This window comes from Pelobates fuscus, chromosome 9 (genome assembly GCF_036172605.1).
Source record: "Pelobates fuscus isolate aPelFus1 chromosome 9, aPelFus1.pri, whole genome shotgun sequence".
In the NCBI taxonomy this organism is placed as follows: Eukaryota; Metazoa; Chordata; class Amphibia; order Anura; family Pelobatidae; genus Pelobates; species Pelobates fuscus.
The window spans coordinates 157,705,921-157,725,421 of record NC_086325.1 but is presented as its reverse complement, the minus strand read 5'-3'; the positions used below and the strand labels follow the sequence as shown (position 1 = coordinate 157,725,421).

The window sequence follows — 19,501 nt, the reverse complement described above, 5'->3', positions numbered from 1 at the left end:
CTACCTGCTCCATTCCATTACACCACTGGGTGACTGCCACACACGGGCATCAGGTTTTTTTTTTCTCTTTAAATTGTATACAACCGTTTTTGTTCTTTGTTCCAAAGGGGTGGGATAAAACATTTCATACAACTGGCAGTTAAAGCTAGCAGTCAAATTAATTGGTTAACTGTTAAAAACCCTAATTTCCCGTCTACAATATATCAATGAATGTTCGGAATAAAATTCTGGGATGACTGTCACATATCATTAAATGCTTTTGGCCGACCATTTTCTGTAGGAGTGGTAATTTCATCTTGTTTATTTCTCAATTTAAAAAAAGAGACAATTCAATCACAATGTGTCCCCTTTATTGACTTTACTTTTTTATTAGTTGAGTGAGGTCCACTGTAGTTTTGGCCACATACAGTACTTGTCATGTAAACATAGCTCTGCTAAGGCAACTTTAATTTTATTTTTATTTATTTTTTGTGGTATGCACATTTTTTTCCTTCTTGTCCTTCCAGGCCAGGAACAAGTAAGTTCTGCTGCAGCACATAATAAAAAAAAAAGTTGTTGTTTTTTTTTTTTTTTCTTCAGTACGTTAAAAACAAATACATAACTTAGCACCACAAATAAATCAGCATTTGAGTACAATCTGGTATAATTACAAAAACAAAGAAATGGTGTGATATAAAAAGCAATAGGTAAAAAAAAAAAAGAAATATGAAAAAAAAAAATATTTCAACATGGGAAGCTACCACGATACAATTTTCTTTTTTTTTTTCCTTTTTTATTTTCTTATATCTACATAGTTTATGAATACAAAACGTAGCATGCATTTATATCTCTGTACTAGCTAGAGAACTGTGTGGGGTCATTTCAGAAAACAATAAGCAGTGGGAGATCTGTCCATAGTTGAGCACCATCAGTGAGTTAAAATGTAGCACCAGGAATGGAGAAAATTAACTAAAAAAAATAACTGAATACATAGCACCTATTTCTTATATATTTCATATCCCTACCACGGGCACTCTCCCACTGTAAAACACTGAAACCGGATGCTTAAATAAAGTGATAGAGAAAAGAAAAATATGGGGTGGGGGGGGGAGAACAAAAAAAAAAGGAAAACAAAAAATCCACAGTCCAATGCTTCTTTAACCACGCTTTAATTTTTGATGGACAATATTTATCTTCTAATCCTTTTTCGAAGAAGTTCAACTAAATTGAGGTCAACTCTTTCATTAAACAAAGATGCGATTGGCCATGTCAGCTGAATAAATAAATGAGCTCAACTGTAAAATGCCAAACCTTTTTTAACAGAAGTCTCAAAACGCATCGTATTTTTGCACATTGTTGTTCTAGAAATATTTTTTGGCCCAATTGTAAGTGGTCATGGAGGAATAGGAGCCATCAAAATATAATTTACAGTTGAATTCATTAATAGTGGTTTAATTACACAACAGTATTTTTTTTTTACCCTAACTGCAATGATCTTTTTTACAGGAATATGAATGAAGATGGGGTAAATGTAATAAACTTCAAAAAAATATAACTGAGACAATAACACACAGTGAGCTCAATTATTACCATAGTGTAACAAATTCATATCAAACTGACAATTGGCTACATGTAACAGGTTACCTCCCTATTAAAGAATAAATTTAAATAAAACGAGTCATTTGAAGATCTATTTCCTTAAAAAACAAATGTCGGTGACTGGGACTGTACCGCGTGCTTTGTAAGTTCAATATATTATTTTTTGAAAATTTCACATTGATGTTAAATTGTGAATATTAACACTTCTGTTTTTCCTTTAGACCAAGTCACGTGCATGTTTTAAAGCCAGGAATATGTAACTTTGTTTTTCTTTAAAACAGGAAACTGTAACTTTGTTTTTCTTTAAAAAAAAATGATAAAATAAAATATACAATACAAATACTTACAAACATACAAAAATATAAGCACCTTTAATAAAGAGGGACAACAGGCACAAATGCACACCTATGCATTCAGTGCTTTTTGTTTCCTATGAAAAACTGGCTTTATTAAATTGTGAAATTGTGTAAAAAGTATCATCCTTTAGCGTTCCGAATTGATGTCACACATCTCGATAAGAATTATCTATAATCTGATTAGAAAGAGTCCAATAGACCATTTCATTTGTATTTGCAGGAGTAAATAGCCATATTGGTGGAGAGAGAGAGGATGTGCTTGCTTTTACGTGATTGTCAGGTGATGGCGTTTAGGTCATGTGATCCCAAGGCTGTGAGCGTCAATGATTGTTTGCAAATTTCTTTTTTTTTTCCCTTAATATATTGGTGGTCCAGGCGTAGTGCCAAAAAGGGAAATTTGGGGTACAACCCTTCACCTTCCCAGTTTCAGAATGTGCATGTAATAAAAAAAAAACTGTGATGAGGTTTCAAGGTTGCTCATTTGAAGACTTGGCGTTCTGATATGCAAGTGGCCTCTTTTCTCATTTTTAAAAAAAAATTTGTAAAAAAATATTTTGGCGACAGTTTTAGCCTACAAAACACACTGGTCCCACCTCAAAACCAAATTTTTGTACTGGATCTCCAAAATCATTGAACATTAGATCCACAATTGGTGCTTGTTCCACTTTGGGTGTGTTGAGCTCTAAGACGGTCTTTTGATAGCCTTTCTTTGACTGTGAAAAAATTATAGAAACAAAGTAGAGTGCGTTAGCTACTGGAAACAAATGTTTAATCAGATACTATATCGAATATTAAAAGAGTTCTTTAACACATTAACTAATAACACTAGGAACTAATACTTGAGCCATACCATGTCCACAAATTTAAACTGTGCAATCTATTAATTAAGTTTGACTTGAATTGAACAGTAGATGTTTGGATCAAATCTACCATTCGAAGGAAAATCATTTCGTCTTTATAACTGTGCTACGTAGGCCTAAATTTTTACAAACCACTTCTAAAATCATTGCAAGCCACTATATAGTGAATAAAAATGATATTGCAAATCTTTATTTTTCGATGAATTACAAGAGACATGTACTTAACATGACTGAGACTCAGTATAACTAGCAGGATAATTTTCGTTTGATGCATCTGTTCTCGATGTCAAAGCTAATACTGCTCTTGTGATTGTGGTATTGCAGTCTTACAAGCTAAAACCATTCTGATGTCGATCAATACAGAGCTGTAAACCTGCCAGACATGCAGAATCAAAAGACAGATCTTTATTAAAGAAAAAAACAGCTCTGTCAGTACAGACAGAACAGGACTTTCAGAAGGATCCTTGATAATAAGTTAATTATCTGTATTGTATTTAAAAAGAACAAAGTCATACTAATGCATAAAGGAGGTTCTGAAGCTTGCAAAATAAGTGGCCCTGGCTGATGTGCTCATAGTGACAGCAAGGCAAAGGGGGGAACATGGGGCAAGACTCCAACAAGTGTGAGGCACAGGCAGTCGCCTAACTGTCCTAAATTAAAGAGCCACCTGTGAATGCAAACTTACTATGTAACTTAAAGGGATCCGATAGTGCCAGGAAAACAAACCCATTTTCCTGGCACTATAGGCTCCTGGCGTGACCCCCTCCCTCGCGTCCCCTTCATGCCCCCCCTCTCGCAGGGTTCGACATCAGCCGCTGGGGGAGACCTAATGCGCATGCGCGTCAGTTATTCAATGCTTTCCTATGAGGAAAATCTGATGCTGGAGGTCCGTGAGGAGTCCAGCGTCAGATAACAGACCAAAAGTCTGTTTGGATTCCGGAAGCCCTCTGTCTGTTTGACAGCCACAGAGGGCAGGCTTACAGCTGCAATATAAACATTTTCTGGAAATGCAATGTTTTACATTGCAGCACTAAGTGCAAAAGGGTCACAGCACCCAGACCAATTCAATTAGCTGAAGTGGTCTGGGTGCCTACAGTGTCCCTTTAATGGTGATTTCTGTAGAAGAATCATTTGCAAAGGTTTTTTAACAGTATTGAATCATTTGGAAAATATAAATTGAGGTCTATGTTAGCAAACGCTGCTCTCATCTCTGCTTTGCCTCACCAGTGAAAGTCAGCTATGCATCACTTTTTCGGAACATAGTATTCAGGTCCATTTCATAACATTATGCTCCCTGCTACTCAACACAGCACACAAGAAGTGAAACAGTGAGGTGAGGCAGACAGGACATCACCTACTGCTCATGTGGTAGGAGTCAGGACAGCCATCTTGCAATGTAATGCAGTTATGAATCAGGCATACATGAATGGAATGAAACAGGACTCTTTCGTTCTGTTCTTTTTATTACCCATCTGAAGGCCCAGGATTTGTGGCATTGTGTGTGGGCAAGTATGTGATTTGTGAAAATGGAGGGATATTGGATACATGGCATATGAAAGTGGGGGGTTGGGAGTATGTGGCTTATGAAAAAGGTGGACTGATGGTATAAAACATATGAAAATGGTACTGGGGGATACATGGGATGTAAAAACTGGACTGGGGGTATGTAGCCAGTGGAAATGTAAAACTGGGGTATGTGAAATTGAGGGATAGGGTATGTGTGAAAATGGAGGTCTGGTGAATGTGTGAAAATAGAGGGCTGAGGGATATGTGAAAGTTGAGGGCTGGAAGATGGGTGAAAATGGAGGGCTGGGCGATATGTAAAAATGGAGGGCTGGAGGATATGTGAAAATTGACAAAAGTCACAAAGACACTCCTTGCATTCATACAAACTGATACAGTCCATAAATAAAAGGCTCATAAAAAGTATTTTCACTCATTGTGCCACTGATGTAGACCTGTATACATGTAGCATATTGTTTGGTGCAGGTTTATACCTAGTGAAGAATGTAAATCATTAACAAAACAATTCAGCTAATCTTGGTAGTTCAGAGGGTGACCAATAACTAATCCACACACAAAATGCATTTAACGAGCCGGATTCGAATCATATAATGACGACTAACATGTGTCTCTCTAACTAACCCCAAATGACAAAATACTTCCCTCCAAATCACGATCCTCCCCTTGTCACAAACTTTGTTGTTTATGTATAACTTGACAGTTGTATATACACACCGACACAAATGTACTTTCAAGCCTATATTTGAACACTGACCAGCAGTAACGGTGCTTAATCCGCTAACTGCTACTACTAACTGTCTTGAAATCACAGCAAAGAGCAATCGCCGCGTTTTGGTTTTAAAGTTAATAATTGTTTTACAGTTTAATCTTCCTTTTCGGATGGACACATATGCTAACCTCTTGTTTACTAAATATGAAAATGACAAGTACTATATTTGACAGAATCCTTGAATGCAACATTGTAACACTCTCGTGATTTTCGATGTACCCGCTATATAACCAGTACTGGTGTCATTTCACATGCTTTCTACTCGATGCTGACACAACAGAATTGTCATTGTATGTGTCCTTCTGTATTGTTTATTTTATGGTGAAAAACCAATAAATAAAAAAATAAACAACCTCCCTCCGCCCCCCCCCCCAAATACAGAGATGATAATAAATCCCTCTATATAATGACCAGGCACATTAAAATGATGCATATTCTAGCTATATATGCCTTGAAAGAAAGGCTGGGTAAAGAAACACTTTTTGAGTAAAAGAAGATTTAAGCCTACGTAACTTACTGCACATCCATCCATTATAGCTCGAATAAATGGGTTGTTGTCATATGACATTTCTTCATCGTTCGATCCCAGGAAGCGTATCGCCTTGTCGTAGCTATTGGTGGTGGCATCATGCCACGCCACAGACTGGTAGCAATTGTAGGTGATATTTTGGTTGGCAGAGGCACTTAAAAGTCTCAGGAATGTCATCTGTACAATACCAATGGGGTTACCCTCTGCATCCACGTAGGAGAGCTGGTGGGGGAAAAAATATGAAATAAAGTGTGGATAGGGTAGTTCCAGGGTGTTATGGAATTTCACTTAACACCCAACAGAAATCTTCAGAGGCCATCAATGTAGAAAATAATCCCAATCTCAAGAAAGTCAAACTTAACGAAAACATCACTACAAACACAGGCATAGCATTTACTAGATAATAAGAACCTACTTCTCATGAGAACTAATACATAGAGACAACACGCAGATAATGTATATCTGAGAGGTGGTGGTACTCAAGGGTAGGTACTCAATCGCTAAAGGCGATAAATAAAGCTCCCTATTATTGACTCATGTCTTCTAATCAAGTTAAGAGCAGAAAAAAGGTCCATGACTCGTTCACCGTGCTCGTTCAAGGTTTGATCACCAAGCCTCTTTTTATACACTTTGTGTCACTCTTCACATTGTTTCAGGTTGCTCGTCACATTGCACTTTCTATCTCTACCAACGATACTTCCTGCTGTTCTCCAAGCTGTGTTTCCTACTGTTATTCACACTTCACTTCCTATCACTCCTCAAACTGGACTCCCTACTGCTCAGTCTGGCTTCCTTCATGCTGGTCTTCCTTGATTGCCCAAGCTGTAAGAGCAGGTTATTATGGAAACAAATGGGGCAAGAAAACAAAAAAACAAAGCATAGATCAGGTACACCTGAAAGGGGAAACAGGAAGGAGCAAAAGATAAAAAGGAGGGGACCATAACAAAAAAAAGGGGGAGAGTGGAGACAGACAGACAGACAGATAGATAGAAGAACAAACAGTAATATACAATGGAAGAGGGGCAGAAAAAAAAAACTCAAATAGGAAAGAAATGGAGATAAAAATAATGGATCCTGCAAGTAGCTCATCGATGGTTACATTTCTCAAAAGTACTTTATTATACATACATAACATATATATATATATATATATATATATTACATGTAAACTGAAACATCTCTGAAGATAGAATGGAGAAGTAAAGTAATACAAACCATATTGCAGTAAGACTGCTCCAACCTTCTGAGAGCTAAACTTGACTGAACGGGAGTACTCATAGCATGCGGACAGACCCAGCTAACATCACATGCTTATCACTGATTGCTGCCCATCGAGACAATCAGGAGCTAAATCATTTTCTGTCATTTTTCATGCATTTTTGGATTTCCCTAATAAAATTGCTTTCTAAAATTATTGGAAGGAAAATTGTTATCTGCATACTCTGGAGACTCAGAGCATTAAAAAACAAATGGTTTATTTTGAGAACCTCCTTATTTTAGCTGTAATGACGATGCCCCAAAGACGGGCTTGAGACTATAGACATGTGGTGGTAGCTGGTTCTTTAAATACACATATTCAACAATACCTGGAGTAAATTCAAGTTCAGCTTCCGAAGCGGTAAAAGCACTTGGGAATTTCAAGATAAAGAAGTAAAAAAAAAAATAAAAAAATAAAAAAAAATGCTGTATAGCAAAGAAATCAAGATGAAAAATAACTGGCTTGAAAGATGCTGTGAAGTTAAGATAGAGAGACACTGCTGTCAGCGAGAGGTGGGAAAATGTCCTCGCTTCAAAGCAGCCACCACAAGCTGAAGCGAGTACCTATGATGTTGCAGAGCGGAGGGATGGGGCACCCTTCACGTGCCACCTATTTCTTCATGACTTGAGTTCTGTGCGGTGACTTATCTTCCCAACAGTGAGATCTGATTGTAGCTAACCTCGTTATCACAGATTGCTTTAAAAAAATATAACTCAACTTGCCACGGTGCTTTTTATCTGTAAGCCCTACATTTGTCAAATTATTGGTGTCATTGAAATTTAGTTTATAACCCCTTTGACTGGCTTGAATCAACTATTTTGGTGCTCACAATATCAAAGCACTCTGCGATTTGACTGCTAGTGTAGAAAATGTACTTGTCTTGCCAACCTGATTAAATATTAAAAAAATTTAAATCCATTTATGTTTAACTGGTTTTAACTAGCTTGAAATCCATGTGAATATTATTATAATATATATATATATATATATATATATAGTAGCTTGGGAGGTTTTAAAAACAACAGTTCCACTTCCTTGTACAGTGGAATTGTGAGGGAAATGAAATGTTCTAATAGACTACTCACAGCACATGATGTCAGCAACTATTGTTTAATATAAAGAGGTTCCTGAGCAGCACGTTGCTCTGTAGAGCCTCTCGTTTGAAAGAGAGTTTTGATATTGTAATGCATTCCAAAATGGCTTCCCCAACTCAAAAACAGCTAGCTCTTCAGTTGGTGATCATGGTAATTTGCTACATCTTGATCAGTTGTAGATACCAGTAAAGCTTTGGGCATCAGTATTTTAAACAAATATATGGATGAATCTCAAGTGACAGTGGTGCCGTTCCATTGAGAGTAAATTAGTGGCTATGCATTCACTGCCTGGAAAGGAAATGTTTGAATATTTATGTTTGTCATGAAGAAGTCATAGGTACTTAAGCAGAAGGAATGTTTTATCTTCTGGGTCACGGTGGCAAAAAGGCCTGAAGACAAAAGCAGAAGAGCTTTAAAGCTGTACGTAGCTAACACAGCACCGAAAAGCCACCAGTAATTCTTACTCAAGAGAAACCCATTGCGAAAGAAATTCATAGGAAACAAAAGGTCTTTTAAGGTGGATGCTGTACATTTGACTCAACATGAGAAAGTTAAACTCTTGGCACAGATGATCCTGCTTCGTCAAATTATCGGCTGGTAATAATGAGTGAAAATATAGCTGTTTTTAATTTTTTTCAACACAGATTTCAGTACTTTGTTAGTACTTCAGTGTGCTTGTATCCATATGTTTACTGGAGAAGAATGACCAACTGGGATCATGGTCTGAAGGTCCATCACTAGAGAAGACCTAGATGGGCCCAGGACACCATTCGTACTGAATTGACTCCGTATCTCATGTTGACTAGGATGTTCACTTAATATGGAAAACATGCACTAAAAAAGGCCCAGTCTATATTTTGCCAACAGAACCGAATGTCCATAAGGGCTCTTCCAGATGAATATGTAAGTGCGCCAAAAAAAAAAATTAATAATAATAAAATAAGATAATTGTTTCTTTAACATAATTGCAGAGAGTGTAACCCACAGATTTGAGAACTGGAGCTGCACAATTAAAAAAAGTGTTAAAAGGTTGTGTTAACGTTTTGTCAAAACCTAGATACGAATTTAAATTTATGTGGATCCGTAGTGCATTGTGTAAACTCGCCCTTACCTTTCCTAACCTTTTACTGAGAATCTGCTCCACCTTAAATGCATTTTCCTGGAAGTTGGGAAACCCAGATCTCCCCAAGTAGGTGTTAGTTAGACATGCAGAGTGGTTTGGCCATAACCAAAGCAGACTCCGAAGACGTGCTCTGCTTGAGACTCTTGGCCTGTGTTAGCCACTTACCATTGAACCTCGCTTGAAATGACTATACCATGTACCAGGAAGCTCTTTGGGCCAACGAGCCAGTTTATTCTGTAAAATATGACACGTGTTATGGAAACAGAATCTAGAGGTTGAATCTTACCAGTTTACCACGCTTGAATTCACTGAACCAGGAGCCTGGGTTTTCTTTGGGCCAAGATGTAATTCTAGCCTAAATTGTAGAAGGGAAAGGATAGGCAGAACAGAAGGTTACATACAAAGGCATGCCACCTCAAGACCCAGCTGTTATCCCAAATCCACCAACGTAGAAAAGACTAAGGTCACCGTATAGAGGTAAAACCCATAGGTTCAAATGTAATACAATGATCTGCTTCTACAATGTATATAATATGGAGCCATTGTCCTACTACCAGAGAGCCATGGGCCTTAGAATAGATGCTGGTAGGAACTACATTTTCAGTTGTTTTTGTACAACTCTATACATTTCTCTTTTTTTCTGGTGTCAAAATTTGCCTCTAAATTTACTTGAGATATCTACTAACACGTATTGTATTTTACTTAACATGCTTTTAACGTATTCCATGTGCTACGTGTATTTCAATAAGCTTTTAATGAGTTAACTTTACCTATCAAATCTAGCTGTCACCCAAAAGATAAGTCTGACAGTGAATAGTTAAACGTATAACGTTCTGGTTCAGTCTCTTGATGGCCTCGTCAATGCCTTGCCTCAGGCAAGAAGACAATGTTATGGCAGGCACTGGTACGGAGAGTTAGTTAAAGTGCCAGCAATGCTCTGAAAAATAATCATGTGCACATCGTCTTGGTTGAAATATTAAGATGACACCAGTCTGGGACTAAGTGGCCTCCCTGACACTTTCCATTAAGACACACTGCAGCAGAATCCTATGAAATGTTTGCAGTGATCGGTGCCACCACCTCCACCCTAGCAAAAATCAAATGCTATTAAAATGAAACTGAATTAATTAGAAACTCATAGTATGGATTTCTATCCATTCCAATGTATATAAAAAGTGAGAGTGGAATGGAATGCGAACATTATTAAGGTTTGTTCTAGTGGGTCGCTACCTAGTCGATCCCATGCTCAGAGAACAACATATTTCTCGGATTAAGAATGTGTGCAAGGAAAATGTCCCAGACACGAATCTCAGGACTTAACACTTCCAGTGACGAAGAGCTGTGAAAAGAGTGTAGAATAATGTATAACACTCATCATTCCTTTAAAAGAGAAAAAAAAATTGGAAAACAATGGAAAAAACAAACAGAGAACCATTTAGAACCATGAAAAGCTCAGAGGTGAATGAAAAGGATTAATAAAAGACTGCACTTGATAGACTCAAGCCTGGTTTTCCCCTGTATTAAATGTTACAATGTTACACAAGCAAATACAGGTATCAGAAGGAATATTACATACCTCAAGAACCACAAGAACCACAGACAATAAAGGTACACCTTAAGCACCATGACTGCAACAGCTTATCATAATGTTTACTACGCAAGGAATGTTTGGATGCAGTCCTTGCGGTTCTGTCAAACTGTCTTCAAGCAGGTTGACAATAATTAGGGCTCCTCGGGAACCCGAATCCCTGCTCCAGTGATGCTGCCAGTATTACGAACAAGCATCAATTCCACATTTTCTATATAAATGCATCCAATGACAAGCAGTGAGTGCTAGTGTTGGCTTAGCAGTGTAACAATAAGCTAATGAAACATGCTCACAAACCCCTTACACCATAACCACTACAATAAGCTGGTGGTGCTTAGAGAAGAAGAAATAAATCAGATTGTATATAATACAGAACCTGACGGGGGAAACTCAGTACATATAACTACTTTATAAAAAATAAACACTTTATGATTTTTACCTATATATTATCTTTTTGAGAGCTAACACTGGTTACACATAAGTAATATCCCAAATAATCGATTCAGTTAAAAATGTCAGGTATGTACCGTATATACTCGAGTATAAGCCGACCCGAATATAAGCCGAGGCCCCTAATTTTACCCCAAACAACTGGGAAAACCTATTGACTCGAGTATAAGACTAGGGTGGGAAATGCAGCGGCTACTGGTAAATTTCTAAATAAAATTAGATCCTAAAAAAATATATGAATTGAATATTTATTTACAGTGTGTGTATATGAGTGCAGCGTGTGTATATGAGTGCAGCGTGTGTGTATGAGTGCAGCGTGTGTGTAGTAGTGCAGTGTGTATGAATGCAGTGTGTATGAGTGCAGTGTGTATGAGTGCAGTGTGTATGAATGCAGTGTGTGTATGAATGCAGTGTGTGTATGAATGCAGTGTGTGTATGAATGCAGTGTGTGTATGAGTGCAGTGTGTATGAGTGCAGTGTGTATGAGTGCAGTGTGTATGAGTGCAGTGTGTATGAGTGCAGTGTGTGTATGAATGCAGTGTGTGTATGAGTGCAGTGTGTATGAGTGCAGTGTGTATGAGTGCAGTGTGTGTATGAGTGCAGTGTGTGTATGAGTGCAGTGTGTGTATGAGTGCAGTGTGTATGAATGCAGTGTGTGTATGAATGCAGTGTGTGTATGAATGCAGTGTGTATGAGTGCAGTGTGTATGAGTGCAGTGTGTATGAGTGCAGTGTGTATGAGTGCAGTGTGTATGAGTGCAGTGTGTATTAATGCAGTGTGTGTATGAATGCAGTGTGTATGAATGCAGTGTGTATGAATGCAGTGTGTGTATGAATGCAGTGTGTGTGTGTGTGTGTTGAAGAGCCTTGGTGGGGGGTGGGCAATTTTATTATTATTTAAAAATATATATTTTAATTTTTTTTATTTATTATTTCTTATTATTTAATTTAACTTTTTTATTTTATTATTATTCGTTTTTTTTTTCGTCACCCCTCCCTGCTTGATTCATGGCAGGGAGGGGGCTCCTTCCCTGGTGGTCCAGCATTGGCAGTTCAGTGGGGGGAGAAGGGGGCTGGCAGAGCTGTACTTACCTTTCCTGCAGCTCTTATCAGCTCTCTCCTCCTCCGCGCCGTCCGTGCAGCTCTTCTGTCAGCTCCCAGTGTAAATCTCGCGAGAGCCGCGGCTCTCGCGAGATTTACACTGGGAGCTGACCGAGGTGCTGAACGGACGGCGCGGAGGAGGAGAGAGCTGACAGGAGCTGCAGGAAAGGTAAGTACAGCTCTGCCAGCCCCTGTCTGTATTATGGCAATGCAAATTGCCATAATACAGACTATTGACTCGAGTATAAGCCGAGTTGGGGTTTTTCAGCACAAAAAATGTGCTGAAAAACTCGGCTTATACTCGAGTATATACGGTAATAATGCACAAACGTGGTACTTAAAGCTTTAAGCACAAAATGTGTATCTATTTCTAATGCATATCTATTCCTTTTATTAGGCTGGCATTTAATAATCTAAATGGTATTCGTATAAAAATGTCATTTCATGACACTAATCCCTGTGTTTCCACTAAACCAACGCAGAGGTGAATCTGTGATGGGTTTAAAGCTGCAGTATAAAGTTTAGATCAAAAGCCGCTGCATCGGAAAGTGAATTTGGTTAATTTTACCTAAACTTTGCTCGGCTTCCAAGTCACTGTTTAGTGAACAAATCCCACATTGTTTAGTGCCTTTAAAAGTAAAATCCAATAAAAGTTTCCTTTTAAATAAGAATTGATTAATTCCACACTAGTACTAAAATGGATTTTTTCACAACTTAAATCCTCGGTCGAAAGTGCAGGACTAGACCCCAGTAGTCTGCGTTTTGTAGCTAGTTTCTTTTGATCAAACTAGACCAATCAATAGTTTAGGCCTACTGTGTCTGGGGAAAGGGAGCAATTAATTAAGTGATCTTAAAATACTGAATGCTAAGTGTTTCTTCACTGCCAATATTTCCTCTGGCCAGACCTTTCAAGATATTATATTGCCAAAATGGACGAAATGGACTCCAGCACTTACTCCTTCAGACTTCTTGTCAGGGAAAATGCAGGATTCACCGCCCGCCGTGAAATTACAGTAAACTTTGAAGGAGTCCCTGGAGCATCCCTGGTTAGGATCAATCCAATATTCACCTGGATTATAACAGAAGGAAATCAAGAATACATGCCGTGTGACAAGGAACATAATGAAAAGTATAACAAACGGATTTCCTATTTAAAAGGACACTCCACTGCCCAAATAAAAAATAAACATAAAAATCACTGTGTAGTAGATTTATCCATACTGAAATCATGCATGCATATAATTATGATTTTTTTTTTTTAATATGGGTATATCTAAGAACATCTTGCAAAAGCTGCAGTTCTCTTGTCTGCAGCCTTTGCACGCCTTCCTCTTGTAACCCCGCCCAGACTTTCTGTGGCTGTCCAATCATAGTGGCTTCCCAGTGCAACTCAATAAGCAATTGCTGCCTCCTGAGTTTAGTTCCACTGAGCTAACCACACCAGGAAGTAACAGCCTGATTGACAGCCGGGAGGGTGGGGAGTTACAATGTTAAGGGCACACTCATTACACATAAAGCTTTTCAGCAAGCTAAAGTGCTTTAGGGGTTTGGAGTATCCCTTTAAGAGATTAGGCAGCTGGATGTAATGCCACAGTTTTAATAATCACATTTATGTACACGGTTTTGACTTAGTGAAGTCCCACCCAATACTGTTCAAACCCTATCACTTTGGTCCACACAAAATGCCTGGACGGGCAGTGGCAATTTATTTTTGTGCAAAACAGATTAATCTCACATTGCGCAGTTCCCAAGTAGGTGTATTTTAATTTCAGGTACAGGTAACAGAATCCCTGTAACAAGTTATATCTCAGAATTGAATAACATGAGGACTGGAAACATACCTCCCAAGGAACCTGGGTCTGGCTATACACAGAAACATGAATGCTACATAGTATATATATATATCTCATTATGTAAGCCATCTTCAAATTACACTTATTTTTTACGAACTTACCATCAGGGAAGTCAGGATGGCACAACTGTAAGTCCTTGCAGGTTCTAGCGGGGTTACCCTGAGTACCCAAGGGGTGCTTCATCTGTTCAATTTCCAGTTTCAAGGAGTTGAGAGAGCCAAATATTTCTTCCATGCCATCTGCATAGTCCATGTAATTGTCTGCGTTTCCTTCATCGATCAGTTGACTTGCATCAATGTTACGTTTGGTTCTCTTTGAAGACTGAATAGGCAGAGGCTGAATCACCTCCCCAGGTGGACCCTATGTTGAAAATCATTGTAATGCTGGGTAATTAGTAGACATCTCATTTCAAGAACATTGTAGGGTCTAACAATTTTGACATTATGGTTGACTGGTGGGCTTTAGCGCATTCCTAAATATGACTTAAAGGTAAACTCTATGCACCATAACCACTATACCTTATTGTAGTTACAGTAATACCAATTTTAAAGCCCTACCCTCAGTTTTTGTGAAACTGTTCTGGAGCAGTTGGACAAAAATCGCAGATCTACTGACACCCAAAAATGGTCCCATCTGCTGCCTCTCAGATAACGTGGATATTTCACAACATCATTATCGCTAGAAATTCATCCAACCTTGGACAGCAATGAGGCGAAGCACTGAGTTTGGCTAAAGGACAAATATTGTTGCCTGGTAGATTCAGCATCTTTCTAGTAGCTTGATAGAAGGCACTGACTTAATGTCATACTATCAGAAGGCATAATTAGAGAGCAATAGTCTGGGTATTCTATGGTCAGATGGTGGAACTTAACATCTTTCTAGTACGAATAATAGCCTGATTATTCAGGTTGATAAAAGTCACTTACCGGAGGACCTGGTGGACCAGGAATTCCAGTTTCACCCTTTGGACCAGTTGGACCCTGTTGAAAATAAACAAAGTTTTAAAATGAGAATGAGTTTGTCTGGCCTTGTGGTGGAAATCCATAAAATGTTCTGTATCAATATATCATGAAATAGGTCAATTAAGGAAGATTTACTTACCGATGATCCTTTAGCACCTTTTGGTCCAGGGCCACCCTGAAACACAAATAGAAGTTAATGAAGAAAGAAAACATTCTTATTGTTTTACGGAAGATAATTAAATATGTTCTGAGAATAGTTTCTCATACTTGGGTTTACTGAGGTTGTCTCTGGATGGGCAAACTGTTACAATATAATAAGATCTACGAAACTATAGGTATTACCTAACTTAATGTTTATCTTAACAGCAATATATTGCAAGTTGTGTTACACTCATATAGGCACTTCATAACTTGTTTACCTTTTATAAGGTCCAGAATTTTAACTCCTAACAAACATTTGAGAATACATTAAATGCACAGTGAAAAGGATGAGTGTTAGAAAATTTGACATACTCACATTTAAATGAAATGCAGGTCTGGGTTATAGTAAGAAAAACTCATTTTTGGAACAGTAATTTCCAAATCTCACAAAATTACCCTTCCTTACAACAGCTAAGAAATAAACTAACACTTACCGGTAAACCAGGAGGGCCAGGGGGGCCAACAGGCCCAGAAGGTCCAAAAATACCCTGAAAGATAAACAAAAGGTTAGAGATATGGAAATCTCTTTGGTCAGCAGTTACAGAAAGCAAGATATGGTGTTCTCGTGTCTACACATCCAGCGGGCTTACTTGTTTGAGTAGACCAGTGTGGCACGACTTACCATATCCAATGGCCGGCTGGGGTCCTCAGCTCCAGCCGCATTCGGCTCGAGCAGTCCTGCTTCCACATGAGCCGCACGCAGCTCAATCTTCCCTTCTTAGTGGGCCGCGGGCACTGATCGCAATGAGCGGTCACACGGCCCGCCTGGCACTAGGAGCGCGACTCTCAAAAAGGGTCAATGGGAGCCAAAAGTAGATTCAGGCTTCTATTGGCCCACGCCATTCCGACGCCCCCACACATGCACGTTTTGGGGGTGTGGGCATGACGTGGGCCAATCATATGTTAGTTAAGGATATTCAAACTTCCCTAGCCCTATCCACTTTGCCCTATCGTGGTTTCTGTTTCAGTACCCTTTAGTGCGTTCCTTGATCTATTTTGTTTATTCTGATACTGACCTTTGTATCTGACTCTATATTTCTCTTTAGCCGTTTCCTGTCTTGTTTGCCCGTCTGACTGATTACCGTGTACCTTACTCGGGTTAGTTCTTGTTTTTGCTGTCTCTCGGTTACCTTGACCTTGGCTCATCACTGATTACGCTTTTTCTCTGTCTAACATTTAGTCTGGCCATCCTAAGGCCCGGTAATACATTATTTCCTAGTCTTGTCCCTTGCTATCCTAAATTCTGCGTGTTGGAGTATTACGCCATGACAACCAGCCCTCATTTACTGGTGGTCGCACCATGGGTATCCCTTCTCAATAAAGCTTGTAGGGGATTGGGTGAACATCCTGGGATGCCGTTTTGAACACACCCCTCCCGGAGCCTTTAGGACTGTGATCACGCCCCCCAATTAGCAGATAGGTAAAGAATTGACTGTGTACCGCCCCCTGATCAGGTGTTTCAGATGTGGCTAATTTAGACTTTGGTATTTAAGTAAGTACTGACACGGGATTGCCTTCTTTGCCCCTGACGACAGTGTTATTATGTTTTTTGTTAAGTTCACCACTTTTTTGCACATTTGGTAACACTTTGCACTTTATGTTTTGAGCCTTTCTCTTGAGGGTCCTTGGTTTAGGTAGGCACTAGCCTAGTGCGGTGCCAAGGTATATTAGGAACAGACTAGGTGTTGGTGTGTGTTGACTTCTTTTGTTTGGGGACTTGAGTGTTTTTTTTTTTTAGCTGTTGTACAATTGTTCCCAGGCCCCATTGGGAGTGATTCCCTTGGGTGGGCCTTTTACTATTTGGGTACAACTTTGGCTGTGTTCTACCCTTCCCCTTCCCCCTGGTCTTTAAATTCGTATCCTGACTTGGTTGATAGGAGGGGATTTCTTCATATGAGAAATACCCCAGGCTTTGTCTTTCCACGTATTCACATATATACTTTAGACCTGGCTCTTAGACATTTATTTTTTGTTTAGCTACTATTTCATTTAGGCTGTACCCTCCAGTGGAGTAGGTGACTGTGATTTTGTCTTGTATTTTTCTATTCTAAGTGTGTAAGGATTATCCCCTCAGATGTACAGCCTTGGTGACCTTTTTCTAGATAGGTGATGTGACTGGGTGATTTGCTTTTGCCCCTTTGGTCACATCGGTTGGCGGAGCATCACGCGGCCACATCCTCCTGTCATCCCCCATTTATTCATACTAGTTCATAGTTTCTAATTCAGCATTTAGAATTATTGTTCCTTTTGGTGTGTTTGTTTGTTTGTTTGTTTGTTTTTTCTTACAGTGATATTTTTTTCTTGAGTCAATAAAGTTCCATAGCTGGAGATTGTTACCAAATTAAGAAAATGATAGGCTGAAGAGGCTCCAGGTAGTCAACAATTCCATGATCCATCAGTTGTCCTGTGCCTAGGTCTAGCAGAGCACAGTGAATAGATATAACCTATTGACAGCTAACCTTCCAAACTCCGGTTGTGATGGGATATGTTCCTTGGGATGCTAAACTGACCATCTGACTGACTTACATCATGAGAACATAGTCTTGGCTGCATTGCCAAAGGTTATTCAAGGCCATTACAGTCCAACTTTAGAGAGATCATCGCACTCCCACCCTACTTTATTTTAGTACAAATTCACATAAACAGATTTTAATTAACTATTATATAAACTAATAAACTGTGTCCCTCTGTAGATTAAAATCAGAAGAACACAATGTATTTCCAATTCCGATGTCTTTCCTTGTAGCCAGTTATACCAGGTGTACATTTCGAAAGAACTGTTCCAAAATAATGTGAATGCTCAGACATGATAAACTCGCTATTTTGTAATCCTGGGAACAGACATTACTTTCTAAACCTACAGCAGTGATAGACTTGTGTTTAAAGGCTCAAACAATCTCCAGATATTGTGAATGCCAATTCCTTATTAAACTTGGCAATTGCGGTTCAGTTATAACCTCTAGCTGCAGCTCTTCTCCTTTTTTGTGTCTTCTGGAATGATGTGATTTTACACTGACCTTCTAGCTGTTAAATCAGACAAAATATAAGGCACATACCTGTTCGCCTTTTGAACCCTGTGACCCTTGAGATCCAGGAAGTCCTCGATCTCCTTTTTCACCTTGTTCTCCTGGAGGTCCAATAAGACCAATCAAACCTGGGTGACCCTACAATAAGAAATATTAATTTGTAGTTAAACAGCAAGGCCTGCCTGTTTCACTTGATCTTCTGGGTCACAATAATCAGGGTTGTGGTCTTCTCGATATTGGCTAATCTTTGTGAAATACTAACAGTGGAATAACAACACAGCCAACAGTGCAGCAGGTCAATCGAGCACAGGCAGTCGAATGCCACCATTAACATAAAATTGAATATGTGTCTCTGACTGGCCAGCTATGTCCTCATTTAAGTGAAGCATATATTAGCTGTCGAGTTACTTGGGTAACGCGAGGGTTACAGATTGGCACAATCTATTCTACAAATACCTTGACAGAGGTATGGCATAGGTCACAAAAGTATCAGCAAAGGTATTGCCAGGTCTACTCATGTTTACTAAATCACAGCCTTATTTTATTGTATTTAGCGACATAACTTATTATAAAGGAAGATTACTGGACATGATGTAGGTCAAGTTACCGGCACCAAACTAAAGCTACAGTGTTCTAATCCATATGCTGACCGAGTCTTCCTTTATCAATTTGAAAATGAACTTCAAGGAAAATACACCCTGGCAGCAGCAATGTGATTTGTGCCAAGTATAGAGCTGACTTTCTTTTAAGGTACACCACTGTATTTTTAGGGAAATGCTAGAAGCACACGATTGCTTAAATATCAGCTCGGCCTCAATGCACCCTTGCCTGAGTTTCTTCAAACCCTATATATCTGTGTAAATCCATTCAATATTATTATCTAGATATGTAGCTGAATTGTAGATCATCCCAAATATCAGATTTATGTATCTTCTCGGTAGTGTTACACTATGAAATAGGCCATTTTTACCATTTCTCGCAGGTTCTGCTTAGTATAGTTTCTGATATCAAATAAGTTTTAATCACAGTGTACATGGCGTATGTTCCATAAAACCCACTTTTTGAAAGTTAGACTTACCTTTTCTCCTTTAGAACCAGAATCTCCCTTCAGTCCTGGAAGACCTGGTGGACCCTATAAAAAGGAAAACAATAATGAGAGATTTTGTAGACAGAAACCTTGACCAATATTCTTTATGACACTAAGGTGCTTTTTTTCCCTCTTATAGTCAT

The 19,501-nt window shown here is 38.8% G+C and overlaps 1 protein-coding gene across 2 annotated transcripts in view; it reads right to left on the bottom strand.

Annotated features, from left to right (window-relative positions):
* Window positions 1-333: 333 nt before the first annotated feature.
* Window positions 334-19,501, bottom strand: part of LOC134573240 (collagen alpha-1(V) chain-like) — a 185,796-nt gene continuing 166,628 nt past the window's right edge. Inside the window, exons 57-66 of one of the 2 annotated variants that reach the window (XM_063432852.1) lie at window positions 19,350-19,403; window positions 18,302-18,409; window positions 15,680-15,733; window positions 15,184-15,219; window positions 15,009-15,062; window positions 14,184-14,442; window positions 13,186-13,298; window positions 9,378-9,446; window positions 5,605-5,838; window positions 334-2,647 (exon numbers count right to left, since the gene is read on the bottom strand). In XM_063432852.1, coding sequence (XP_063288922.1) covers window positions 2,501-2,647; window positions 5,605-5,838; window positions 9,378-9,446; window positions 13,186-13,298; window positions 14,184-14,442; window positions 15,009-15,062; window positions 15,184-15,219; window positions 15,680-15,733; window positions 18,302-18,409; window positions 19,350-19,403 — 1,128 coding nt within the window. In that variant the 3' untranslated portion in view covers window positions 334-2,500. Of the gene's footprint in view, window positions 2,648-5,604; window positions 5,839-9,256; window positions 9,326-9,377; window positions 9,447-13,185; window positions 13,299-14,183; window positions 14,443-15,008; window positions 15,063-15,183; window positions 15,220-15,679; window positions 15,734-18,301; window positions 18,410-19,349; window positions 19,404-19,501 lie in introns of both variants that reach the window. The other variant, XM_063432853.1, reaches the window with a different exon arrangement.